Source organism: Muscardinus avellanarius, assembly GCF_963383645.1.
Source record: "Muscardinus avellanarius genome assembly, chromosome: 18".
Lineage (NCBI taxonomy): Eukaryota > Metazoa > Chordata > Mammalia > Rodentia > Gliridae > Muscardinus > Muscardinus avellanarius.
Window position 1 is genome coordinate 1,980,173 of NC_137804.1, and position 13,596 is coordinate 1,993,768.

The 13,596-nt window shown below is 42.2% G+C and overlaps 1 protein-coding gene across 21 annotated transcripts in view; it reads left to right on the top strand.

Moving 5' to 3' along the window:
- ARPP21 (cAMP regulated phosphoprotein 21) overlaps window positions 1-13,596 on the top strand; it is a gene marked incomplete at its 5' end in the record, with an annotated part of 116,003 nt that overhangs the window by 49,723 nt on the left and 52,684 nt on the right. For 14 of the 21 annotated variants that reach the window (XM_080714990.1, XM_080714993.1, XM_080714997.1 and 11 more), the window contains 3 exons: window positions 7,605-7,786; window positions 8,866-8,970; window positions 9,887-10,147. In XM_080714990.1, coding sequence (XP_080571116.1) covers window positions 7,605-7,786; window positions 8,866-8,970; window positions 9,887-10,147 — 548 coding nt within the window. Of the gene's footprint in view, window positions 1-7,604; window positions 7,787-8,865; window positions 9,037-9,886; window positions 10,148-13,596 lie in introns of all 21 variants that reach the window. The other 7 variants (XM_080714981.1, XM_080714987.1, XM_080714988.1 and 4 more) reach the window with 3 other exon arrangements.

Genomic DNA, 13,596 nt, shown 5'->3' on the forward strand with positions numbered 1-13,596 from the left:
GTTTCTGGATTGCTTTTGTTTTATTTCGATTATTATAAACACTATAAAGGGAATTAAAGGAAGAACAGGATCTTAGTCATTACCCTGGGCACTGAGCGAAGTAGGATCTGATTCTGTTAGCTTAAATTCATTCACTTTTAATTGAGATAGAGAGTTTGCTTAGAAGAACACACAATAAACATGTGCTTGGAATGGTTTGTTTTAAGCAAAATTGCAGTGTTTGAAGAAGGCTCAACGGAGTATTCTTTGGGTATAATGCAGGAATATTATTTGTAATGATAGTGTGGCTGTGCATGTGTATGTGTATATTATCATCTATAATCTTGTTTAGAGGAAGAAGAAAGGGAGTGTGGCTGGTGCCAGGCCCAATTCTTATTCATTGGATAGAGTCACTTAGAGCTGTTATCAAAATATCTCTTTTGAAAGGATCTCCACTAAGGAAAAGCATGTAATGGCACTGCTGAATGACTCCTCCACACATATTTGTCTGACCTGATAAATGCTAAACATTAAACTATTCCTAGACTAAAAGGAAAAATGTCTTACTATATTTTACAATATAGTTGAGTAGTGATCTGCAAGGTGAATTGCTACATATCTCCTTTGCAGAATATATCTAGTTTTGTAAATAGAAAATATGTGCATATATATGTGTCTGTAAATACCATACATATTGCATGTGAATACAGGGAAATGTGTATCTGTTGGGGTGTGTATGTGCGCATGCAGTTATACGCATCCAACTACTGTTCTGTGTTACCTTGCGTGTTGAAACTGGCCATTTGTCGTGTGTGTGTGTGTGTGTGTGTGTGTGTGTGTGTGTGTGTGTGTTATTGGGGATTGAACTCTTAGGAACATTCTACTTCCAAGCTCCATCCCTAGACTTATGATAAGGATGAGGATAAGGATGAAGATGATGATAATGATGGTGGTGATGATGGTGATGGTGATGGTGATGATGATGATGATGATGATGATGATGGTAATGATGGTGATGGCGATGATGATGGTGGTGGTGGTGGTGATGGTGATGGTGGTGGTGGTGGTGATGATGATGATGATGATTATGGTGATGATGATGATGGTGATGGTGATGGTGAAGATGGTGATGATGATGATGAAGATGGTGGTGATGATGATGATGATAGTGGTGGTGATGGTGATGGTGGTGATGGTGATGATGATGATGGTGCTGCTGCTGATGATGGTGGTGGTGATGATGGTGGTGGTGATGATGGTGATGGTGATGATGGTGGTAGTGGTGGTGATGATGATGATGGTGGTGGTGATGATGATAATGACAGTGATGATGGTGATGATGATGATGGTGATGATGATTTTGAAACAGGGTCTTGCTAGGTTCCTTGAGTTTTCTGAGGCTATTCTCCAACCTGTGATCCTCCTGTCTCAGCATCCCAAGTTCTGAATCTACAGGTGTGTGTCATGTCTCCATGCCCAGTGGACCGCATTTATTTTTAATTTTTTTTTTTGCTTTCGCATGTTGGATAACAAAATTTTAGGCTCAATGCATATGCTCAATATTACATATTATTGAAATAATTCCATTACCCATTATATATTGATCTTACCTAATATCATATATATCACACACATATATACATATATATAAATTCATACATACACATATGCATACTTTTTTGTTATATATAGTTTCTTATCTAATGCCATATATCTGAAATGTGATTTATATATGAAGTTGATAAAATATATTTGTCAAGCAAGAATAAGACAATGATTTAAAAACACGGTCTGCTGCCAGGCGTGGTGGCACACACTTGATATCTCAGCATTCTGGAGGCTGAGACAGGAGGATCATGGTTTGTGGACAGCCTCAGCTACTTACTGAGGCCCTTTGCAACTTAGTGAGACCCTGTTTCAAAATAAAGAATAAAAAAAAATAGGTCGGGAGGTGTAGCTCGAAGGCAGAATGCCCCTGGATTCCATCCCTAGTACCTCAAAAAATATATTGTCTGCCAATCATGTGTCTACAAAATAAAATGAGTGACATTTTCTTTGTCAGCACAATTGACTTGGCTCTTACTAAGCACAGACATCAAGCCTACTGACACCAGCTTCACCCACCTGTCTCTTACAGTTTCCCCCAGTAAGACCATGAGTTGACTTTTGTCTGGATATTAGACTCAGATCTCAGGGGCTCATATGTAACTCAGGACCTCTAGCTCATTTCTTTGCTATTTAGACATTTGGATGGATGACTTGTCTCAGCCTTTATTTTTTTCCAAAGTCTTTCCATAGAAGACGTCTATCCTTGAGAGGCAAATTCAGACCCTTGAATCTGATCTTCCTCCAGCCATCTTGGACTCAACCTCCTGTGGGAAATTTTAGCAGAAACTTCATCTTGGTTATTTTCTTTTAACTCCGAGCAATCTGGACATGACAGCGGGCACCACCATCCCTCGAGTTAATGCCTCTGTATATTGTTTGGCCATTTCACCTTACCTTTATTTTGCACAAACTCACAACTGGGTTATGAAGAGCACGGCATCCACAGAGACCTTGCTTTGAGGAATCTTTTAGCACCAGTCATTCTCTTTCAAAAGCCCTTCATTGGCTTCTGTAACATTATACTTCTTATCAAGACTACCGGCTAGCATCTGTTTATCCAGGGTGCTTCAGCCTTATTTTTTCTATGTGCCACGATAATTTTGTGTGCTCTCTGTAAATATAAACATGGTCCTGTGGTATCTGAGTTAATCTTTGCCTGCTGCACACAGTGGCTCCCTTATCATCTGAATAAAAAGGAACATCTCTTTGTCTCACTCCTTTCTGATTTTAAATAACAACCCTTATGTCAAATGTATAGCAGAAAAGCTTTGGTGTTAGAAACAAAGAACATATAAATTTATTTCTTCTTTTCTACTCTCTATGTCTGTCTCTGTCTGTCTCTGTCTCTGTCTGTCTGTCTGTCTGTCTGTCTGTCTCTCTCTCTCTCTCTCTCTCTCTCTCTCTCTCTCTCTCTGTGTGTGTGTGTGTGTGTGTGTGTGTGTGTGTGTGTATGTTACTAGAGATTAAACTCAGGTACATTCATTCTATCTCTGAGATATACCCCCAACCCTTTTTATATTTTGGTTTTGAAATAGGTCTTTCTAAGTTGATGAGGGATTCACTAAGTTACTTAGGCTGGCCTCCAACCTATTTTCCTCCTGTCTCAACCTTCCAAGTACTGACATTACAGGTGCATGCCACTACACTGGCTGATTAATTTCTGATGTGAATTATTCTTGGTCTTATTTCTCTGTTACCAGCACATTTATGAAATAAGGTCCCTGTCAAGAGTGGCTATATTCAGTTATTTTACTCTATCTATCTATCTATCTATCTATCATCTATTATTGTTACTTCCCTGGAATAAATAAAGTCTTCAGCACTGTGCAACTACTGACAATTACATATTAGTGAAATAACACCGACTCCCCCTGATATGAGTTCACATGGATCACGGGACAGTTTTCCATTTCCTGCCATGCTTTTGAAGAAGTGCATGTTCTGCATGCAACCGTTCTCTCTCACCCTGCTTTGCAATCAAGGCACTGGCTTCCTTCTGTCATGGCGTCCTTTCACCAGGGCCTCCTCAAGGGCCTGCAGTGCCTTTATGCATGTTGTTTCTGACATGGAAACTTTCTTCAGGTTCCATAAGCTGAGAGCTGACCAGCCTCTTTCCTTTCCCCTTCTGTCTTCAGCAGGTGTCATTCAAGTTAATCACTTGTATTTAGGTGTCAACATATCTAGGTTAGTCGAAATCATAGAATCCACAGAGGCTGATATTGCCTGACTTGAAAACCAAGAGTGACCCATCTCCAGCTTAACAAGAAATTGCTTTTGTTCTCTTTTCTGGCATCCGTATTACTGCTTATGTGTTTCTCTGTTCTTTCTATCTTTCCTTGGAAAACATAAAATCAATCATTGATACTTTTTTCTAAAAGTACCCGCAGTCTGTCTTGAATCAAGTGAACCCATCATATTTTATACATGCAGTTTTTTTAAATCATCTCTTTTCTCTGCTCCAGGAGACATTAGTCATATTTCAAGCAGCAAAGCTAGAATGTATCGAAAAGGACAGCCAAATATATTGGGATAATGTTTTTAACTCTATAGTAATATAGTAAATACCTTTTCTTTTTCTTTCTTTTTTGTGTGTTTGTATCTGTATGTGTATATGTGTAAACATAGTGAAACTGATTTTAAAATAAAGTTATACATAGTTGTTGCTATAAAGATTTTGTTTTAAAGTTTAGTACCTAAAAAATGTCCCTTTGCCTTTCTAAAACAATAAAAAATTGAGAAAACTAAGTATCAAAACACTAAATAGGCTACCCTTCTTTTATTTTTTTGGCAGAACTAGGGATTGAACCTAGGGACATTTTACCTCCCACCTGCACCTCCAAACCCTATTTTTTTTATTCTTTATTTTGAAACAGGGTCTCATTAAGATGAAGAGGGCCTCTCCTGACATTTTTTATTGAAGTACTTTTTAATCCTTTTCCAAATTGCTGGCATTAGGAGAAATGAATTTCAAGATATGAATCTAGAAGAAGCTCATTTATAAATAAAAAATGAATAAACTTAGAACAATAAAAATGGCTGAAAATAAATGAAAGTAATAGGAAAACAAGTGCTTGGAACATTAAAAACAAATAAATGAACACTAGATTTAGTAGATATGGTTATTATTCTACATAGATGTTTTTGGTATATTTGATTTTCTATTGCAAAATATTACTGTTGATTTTGAAGCCGTTATCAAGCTGGGTATGATTTTGAAGCTATTGTCAAACACATGTGTGATCCTAGTGGGGAGGCTGAGACCGGAGGATCACAGATTTGCAGTCAGGCTCAGCAACTTAGTAAGACCCTGTTTCAAAATGAACGGTAAAAAAGATGGCTGGAGGTGTAGCTCAGAGGTAGAATGGCCCTAAGTTCAACTCTTAGTACTATAAAAATATGATCATAACTTTCTTAGGTCTGCCAGTTATGTTCATGAATCTGCAGCATTTAAAATTTCTTGTATCCTATCTTACAAACATATTTGGGCTCAAAACATGTGCTGATGCTGGATAGTGCTGAGCTCCACTATAGGCCCTGAGTGAGCAGATTATCAAAACTGTTGCTCTCTCCCCATGAGAGCTGTGTTTTCTAGGGCCTCAGCATTTGTTTCTCTGACTGATTTCGTGTTACTTTCTACATTTAATTCACTGAGGTGTAAAACACATAGGTGAAGCCTATGAGCTGCACCCATCTGAAGTACAGGCCTTTGTAAAATTTTTGCATGTGTGAACTTGCACAACTATCACCTGGAATAAGACATAAAACATGTCTAATCTTCCCACAGTTTCTCTCATGCCTCTTTGCCACTACAACTTTTCTGATTTCCATTACCAATGATCAGTGTCATCTGATTTTGTATATGTAATGCATAGAATTACACAGCAGATGCCTTTTTTGAGACTGGTTTCTTTCACATAACATATTTAAATAAATCAGCTTAGCTCTCATTTTTTAACAGTCTGTTCTTCTTGAATGAGTACCATATGTGCCTCTTTTCCCAAGAATGGTGTTTCTTCTGGGTCAGTTTTTAAATTTTACCTCTCTCTGCTATGCCATTCATGTTCCAACTTTTTCTCATATGAATATTGCTCTTTGGTTGTTTTTCATCTATATTATTTAAGAGCAAGTCTATTTTCTCTGTTATCACTTGCTTCTAACCCTGGATAAGAATTCTCATGAAGCCCTGTGTCTCAGAATAATGTATAGACCAAAAGACTTCACGTGACTCTGAGAACACAAGATCTGTCTACACCACCCCCGTTGTGTCAAGATGTTGAGGCTCTCCTCTGAAACATCAACCCCATCTTAGAAGCCCTATTCTGTCCAGGAATTTTGCGAGTTCAGCTTGTTAGAAAAACATTCCTTCTCCTTTCCCTTCCAGCAGGGTTCCAGGGTTTATGGGAAAGAAAGACAGGACTCACCAACAGCTCTACAAATAGTTCGTCAGTCCATTCCCCCATGTTCTGATTCTTCTCATTTTCCTGCTGCCAGTACTGGGTATGATTCCACTTTGAAGCATATCCTCCTTTTCTTCTGACTGTCATGCATTATTAATAACTTTGGGTCTTGATTGGTTTTTATTTCGTGGTCTCTAGTTGTACCAGTTTCCCATTATGTAAAATTGAACAATTCACTTATGCTACTTAGGTATAACTGAAAATGAATGGACTTTGGATTCTCCCTGACCAACACTGTTTTTGTTTTTCTCATTCTCACTGTTTTTGTTGGTTGGTTGTGGAATAAGTTACCTCTGCCCTCTGAGCCCTAATTTTATTTCTACAATGGAAAGGAGCTTATCTACTTACAGGGTTACTGAAAGAGCTAAAATCCTGTAAGTTGCCAGTCACTTTGGAAACCAGCTGTTTTCTTTTTTACCTTCTCTTTTCCTCTTTCCCATTTTCTGCTTTTCACCTGCCTCCTTTTGGCTCCTTACTCCTGTGTCTTTTTTTGTGATTCTTCTCTTTCTTTTCTGAAAAACAAAAAGATGGTACCTCCCTTGCTTACAGAATCATGATGAGGCTTAAATGATACTGTTTTTTAAATGAAAATATACTCCTAAAATATTATTAGTAGCAGACAGGTTTTGTTTCATAAGGCAAATTAACATATAACAATATTAGCATAACTTAAATACATGAATATATGTATACATATACACCTATATAATCTCCATTACAAGATGATTCTATGATGATTTTATGCCTCACCTTTAAACTCTAAAATGCTGTGACTCAGCTGGGCGTGGTGGTGAATGCTTGTAATCTCCACACAGGTTTGAAGCCAGCCTCAGCTACTTAGTGAGGCTCTCACCAACTTAGTGAGACCCTGTTTCCAAATGAAATATAAAAAAATAGGTCTGGGAGTATAGCCTGGATGTAGAAAGCCTCTGGGTTCCACCCCTAGTACCACCTAATAATAATAATAATAATAATAATAATAATAATAATAATAATAAATAAATAAAATGATGTGACTCCTGCTTATACAAGTGAGCAAATGGGTGTGATCTATTCTGTTCTATCATGTATATAGTTGTGGAACTGATACTGGTTCTGAATCAGCGACAAGGTTTAGCAGAAGCAACATGCATGCACTGGTAAATGGCCTGTGACTATGGCTGGAGCTGTGTGAGTGGGAAGTGGCCACCACCCTCCATGGTGTGCATGGTCTCTCAGCAGCTAAACAATGGCTTTCCGAAAATAGCTTCTCCCAGGCCTCTCCCCTGGATGGCACTGTCCAGGGACACACTTAGCCTGGGAAAAGTCCCTAGAAGATGTGGGGTTTCTTTTCTGCTTCTTGAGTTGCTTGGGGCATTGACTGCCATCTAATTTCAGCTAGCTCAGGTCACCAGCAGAGACAGCTGGACCCTGGTGAAGGTGCTGATGCTGGTGTTGGGGTCCCCACCATCCTACCCTCTTACTTCAGGCTGAATTTGGAGCATCTATCAGACGACTTCTTTCTGTCAGGAATGGATGGGGATGTCCACCTGGCTCACACTAGCTATGATTCCCTTGCAGGTCAGCCCTTTGTGAACCCTGATGGGACTCCTGCAATATACAACCCGCCGGGCAGCCAGCAGTCGCTGCGTGGCGCCATGGTGGGCCAGGCCCAGCAGCCCCCGCAGCAGCAGCCCTCTCCCCAGCCACAGCAGCCGGTCCAGCCACCACAGCCACAGATGGCGGCCTCGCTTGTCACTCAGGTGAGGAGCTGGCTGCAAGGGCAGGGAGGGGAAGGGAGAGAGAGCTCATGGGCTGGGAGCAGCAGGTACCAGGAGGAGTGCATTTTCCCTCGGGGCTACCCCCAGCCATTCAGACCCCATAAGTAAAACCTGTCAGCCTGGAGTCCTTGGTTGCAAGTTGGCAGCAGTTCATCTGATCCCTAAGCTTAGGTAGAAATGAATGCCTGATACGGTGCAAGTACCTGAAGGGTGAGAGCATGTAATAGGGAAAATGAGTATTTTTCTCTTAGATCTAGATAATTTTTTTTTGTACTGGGGATTAAACCCAGGGTTATTCTATCTCTGAGCTACAACACCCCCAGCCCATTTAAAAAATTTTTTTTCACTAAACAGAATCTTACTAAGCTCCTCAGGGTCTTACTGTGTTGCTGAGGCTGGCCTTGAACCTGCAGTCCTTTTGTCTCCGCCTCTCAAGTACTGGGATGACAGGCATGCACCCCTATCCCGGCTTAGATGCTCTTTATATGTGACAAGGAGTGTCTGCCTTGCAGAGCTAGCTTACAATCCCCTCCAGACTTCTGTATCGGCTTGCTCATTTATTTCCATCTCAGATCAAATGCTCAGGTCTGCCGAGAGTCAGCCATGACCTCATTATCAGTGGGAAGAACAGAAATTAGTCAATTCCAAAGTGGCCTGGATGCTTAGACACATATTCCTTAGAAAGAAGCAGAGTCCTTTCTTCCCAGGGACGCACAGATATGTCCACCGAAACCCGAAGTGCTCTGGGTAGGCTGCCACAGGGAAACACCTCTTTGCTTTTTTCTTATCTTCTAGTACTGGGGCAATAGTTTAGACCCCCAAAATCTGACAGCATCATCAAAGTTACCATCACTGACTTCTTGAAAGGTGTTCACTCCACAAATGAACCACCCTCAAGGCTGCCCCTCTCTGCTCTGCAAGGTCTTGCTTTGCTTTGGTGGCTGGCTCCCCACCCTGGGCTGCACTGAGCCTTCAGGACTTGTTAGGGACGGTGCCGTGCTTCCGATGGGATTTCAGCCCAGTGCTTTCCTGTGACGTGATGCTCTTTCTCTCCCCTCCAGTCCGTCCAGGGGCTGCAGGCCTCCTCGCAGTCTCTGCAATATCCGGTGGTCTCGTTTCCTCCCCAGCATCTCCTGCCTGTGTCTCCATCGCAGCACTTTCCTATGGTACTGTATTACGTGTCTATGGCTTCTCCCCAGGGAGAACGTAGTCACCAAGTTTACTCTCTTCCTGTGCGGATCTGGCTGGTCCTGGGTGGGTGCCCTGTTTTGATGATGACGTGGGGCTTTGTGTGTGAAAGTTTTATCCCCAAGCAGTGCCATCTGTCTCTGCAGAACATCCCTCATTCCCTTTTGTCTGTCCTCTGTTAAATACTTTTGTAGTCTGATACTTTTGTTTGTTTTTGTTTAGTAGCTAAGAAGGGATGGAATGCCCTTTGGAGTTAAGTCAGGAACAGTGGTGTGAAGGTTTGGGGACTATCTCAAAGTTGGGATGCCCTATGCTCCTGATACAACAGTTCCCCTAGGATTCAGATCCCCAATTTTCTTCCTTTTCCCCCTCCCTACATTAAAACTTTGGGCACAGCAGCTTAAAGAGTGTCATCTCTACATTTCAAGCCAGGCTAGTGAAAAAAGACTCCCTAAAGTAAGTGTGCCATCCCACCCAGCTTGTTGGCGACACTGGTCCCAGCAGCAGGTGCAGTGACAGGCACTCAGGCCTCTCCCCAGGACACAGATCCATGCTGAGAAGACCAGCCAAGCTAAGACCAAACCTCCCTTGCCTGCAGAACCATTGCGAGGAGCCAGCGCCCTCCATGAAAGAAATAGCCTGCTTCCACTGAAAGAGGAATACTTGGGTTCAGTTGCTCAGCATCTCTGTCAGGATACTTAAAGTCTGATTTCCTTTGTGCTATTCCTTCTGTGTCCTGGCTAAAGCATTTCTGTGTTTATTTATTTATTTTTCCAGTTTGCCCTTCCTCCCTTCCCCTCAACGACACGTGTGTGTCCTATGTCTGTCTCGGTGTGACTTTCCCATTACCATGCCGCTCTTCCTCATTTTCTCGTGTATTTTCTTGAATGACAGAGAGATGACGTAGCAACCCAGTTCAGCCAGATGAACCTGAGCCGGCAGTCCTCAGGAGAGACCCCTGAGCCCCCGGCGGGGCCCGTCTACCCATCCTCACTCTTGCCACAGCCGGCGCAGCAGCCGAGCTATGTCCTCGCCTCTGCAGGCCAGCAGCTGTCTACAGGAGGGTTCTCTGGCTCGGGCCCGCCCCTCTCCCAGCAAGTCCTTCAGCCCTCTGCCTCACCACAGGGGTTTGTGCAACAGCCCGCACCTGCACAGGTAGGCACGCTCCCCTCACCTGCATTGGAAGTCTGATACTGTCCCTGTGAAATAGCACCAGGTCCAATGGTCTTGCCCTACTGGTTCATACCATTGTCCATCCACAGGATCTGTGCTGTCCTTTTTTTTCTCGGCTTCTTACGCAGTCATGGGGCTCAGGCAGGAAGCTGAATGAAACAGACCCAAATACAGGAAGGTCTCATTTGCCACACTGCTGGTTCTGAGGCCATCGGAAGCACTGGGTCCTATGTGATGTACTGCCCAGGGGGCTTCCCAGACTGGGAAAGCTCTGGGGAAGGGACAGCCTGCCCCCGAGGGGACTCGGAACCCACTCTTCCTGCTGCTCCGGAAATGTGTCTTTTCCCTTCTTATCAATTCACAAGCATTTTCTGGAGCTAATCTGGTGCTGCAGGCAGAGGCTTCTCTATGAATATAAAGAAGGAAACTAAACCAATATCCACTGTCCTCTCCCTCCCCTAAGGGAAGGCAAGGCTCAAGCCCGCTCTCCCAGGTAGCCATTAATCATATTTAATTGACTTGAGCATGTAAGACACCACAGATCACTGATTTTTACTGTCTTCTCAGAGACTGATTATGTGTTACTGTTCTCCACCAAACATCGTGGGCGCTCTCCTGGGTACGCCTTGCGGAATATTGGAAGTGATTACTGTCAAGATGTAAAATGCACAGAGGCATTTTCTGCTCCATTTTCAAGGCACACATATCCCAAGCAAATTCCATCCTAATTATGAAGCATCGTGTTGGACGAGCTGTGTTAAAGTGCAGTGTCACCTTTGAATCACTTGTTTCGCTGCCTGAACATCTTGAATAAATTATTTTCTCTTCAGGCCCCACAAAACCATCTACCATGAAATGATTTCCATTCAGTTGTTCAATTTATCTTGAGTGATTAATTAATAGTTCATCTTCAGTCGCCATCACAGTAATATTTCTTCCCTAGTGGGATTTGAGGAGATGTGTTAAAAAAAATCTTAAGTTACCAAAGAAAGGGCCTCCTTCCTATGTTAAAAGCTTTACTAATAAATTCTTCAAGTTTAATTATTGAAAAAAACAATAGTTTGGTTCTTTTCACCTAAATAACATCGAAGTGGTTATAACATCGATGTTATCAAAGAGAAGAAACGGCAGAATGCTAAATAGAAAACTTTTTAAAATAAGTCATCGCACCATGGAGCCATGTCAAAGTTAGTGTGCTGAAAAACAAAGACAGTCCCGAACCCCCGGTGTGCCTGCAACAGAACTGCTGTCATTCTCTCTTCAGTGGGTTTATGTGTTAGCATGGAGTGGTTGTGTTATTTTTAATATAAAAAATAAGAGTGCATTGCGATAACACTTGATGATAATCTAGGCACCCAGCATGGGAAGGAGGGATGGAGAGGGAATGGGGTGGGGATCAGGTAAGGGTTAATTGGGGGGTGTGTGCATGTATGTCCCCCCAAGTCTTTTATCCCATTAAGATGTATGACTACAATGCACCAATAAATAAAAGAAAAAGAAAAAAAATCAGGGCGTGGTGGCGCATGCTTGTAATTTCAGAATTTGGGAAGCTGAGACTGGAGGATCGTGGTTCGGGGACAGCCTCAGCTACTTAGTGAGGCTCTTCACAACTCAGCGGGACCCTGTTTCAAAACATAAAGAATAAAAAATAGGGCAGGGGGTGTAGCTCATAGGTCAAATGCCCCTGGGTTCCATCCCTAGACCTGAAAAAAAATAAAATAAAGAAAGAAAGAAGAAGAAAAACGAGGTAAACAAAACAGATACTCATGGCTCCTGATCAGTCTAGACCTTTATGAATGTCATTTCTAAAGAATCACAGATCCAGGTACAGGCTAGAGCCCACTGTGACATTCAATTTAGTAAGCCTTTTACAATCTAGTTACCCAACAGTGCAAAGAACTCAGCTTGGATTCAGTGTTGGATGTTTATGGAAATAGTTAAGTGTAGGCAGAGAGTAGCCTGGGGGTGGGGGCTCAGTCTCCTCCACTCCTTGTGTGCTTTCTGAGCAGTCAGGAGATGGAGCAAGCAGGAAACCTCTGGACAAAACTAAAGAGCGACTGGGAGGAGGCAATGTGAGAAGCGCGTGTTTCCCATAGCTTCTTGAATTATGTCATTCTTATCCTAATCCAGACATTCTTTGGATTCTTCATATTTGGATTTGGTTGGTTGAAAAGAAACATTTCTTCCCTGTTGGCTGACGTTACTCCTTTCTCCTCCCCAGCCTTTCATACTGATCTTTTTTTTTTTTTTTTTTTTTTTTGGTGGCACTGGGGTTCCTGGAAGCCCTTCCACCTCCGGGCGACACTCCCAGACCCATTTTATATTTTTATTTGGAAACAGGGCCTCTTAAGCCAGCGCGGCTGGCTTCGAACCTGTGCGATCCTCCTGTCTCCGCCTCCCAAGCGCGGGGATTACAAGGGTGCTGCATCACCAAGCCGGGCATACTGATCCTTTTAGAGATTCCTCTTAGCTCAGCCCACTTTCCTTCCTTTCTGAGGATGGGACAGGCTCCCCACTGCTTCCCGGAGTTGGATGCCATCCATAATTCCTAAGAGCGGAGCTGTGCTCTCCTGGGGAGAGGTACTGAACAGAGTTGACCAAATCTCTAGCAGAGCTAGGAGAAAAAGAGCAAACAAAAACCAAACAATGAGTAGCTCTAAAAAAGAAATTAGCAGGGCATGGTGGTGTATGCTTATAATCCCAGTACTTGGGCAGCTGAGACAGAAGAATCACAGGTTTGTGACCGGCCTGAGCAACTTGCGAGGCCCCCTGCAGCTTAGTGAGACCCTGTTTCAAAAGAAGGAACCAAATATGGCTGGGGATGAAGCTCGGAAGTAGAATGCCCCTGGGTTCAATCCCCAGTATCACCAAAAGAAAAAAAAAAATTACGTGAAGTTTTATATTTCTCAAAATAGAGCTCATCGGGAAATTTTCAAGTGTTTGAACTCCATCTTTCAACCCTGAAGGCATTTTTATATTTCATATTGATTGTAAGATGGGAAACCAAGAAATGGAAATCACATTAATGAGCTCACATTTAATCAATAAATGGTCTTGGATGTAAAGAAACACAGTGTTATTCTTCCTAAAAGACATGCAAATGGGAGAATAAGCTGCACTATAGTAGTGATCTTCCTCCTTCCACCCCATGGTACTGGGAATTGAATCCAGGGACATCCTCTACCACTGAGTATACCGTCAGCATTTTTTATATTTTATTTTAAAGCAATTTTGGTAAGTTGTCAAGACTGGCCTCGAACCTGTGATCCTCTTGCCTCAGGCCTTTTAAGTACTGGGATTACAGCATTAATCTTTAATGGTACCCTCAATTTACCAGAGCAAAAATAAAACCTATTATTACTCCAGTATTATATTGGATTTTGTTTGTTATAAACTGTCTTACAAAAAGAGGAATGAAAAATAATATGGTT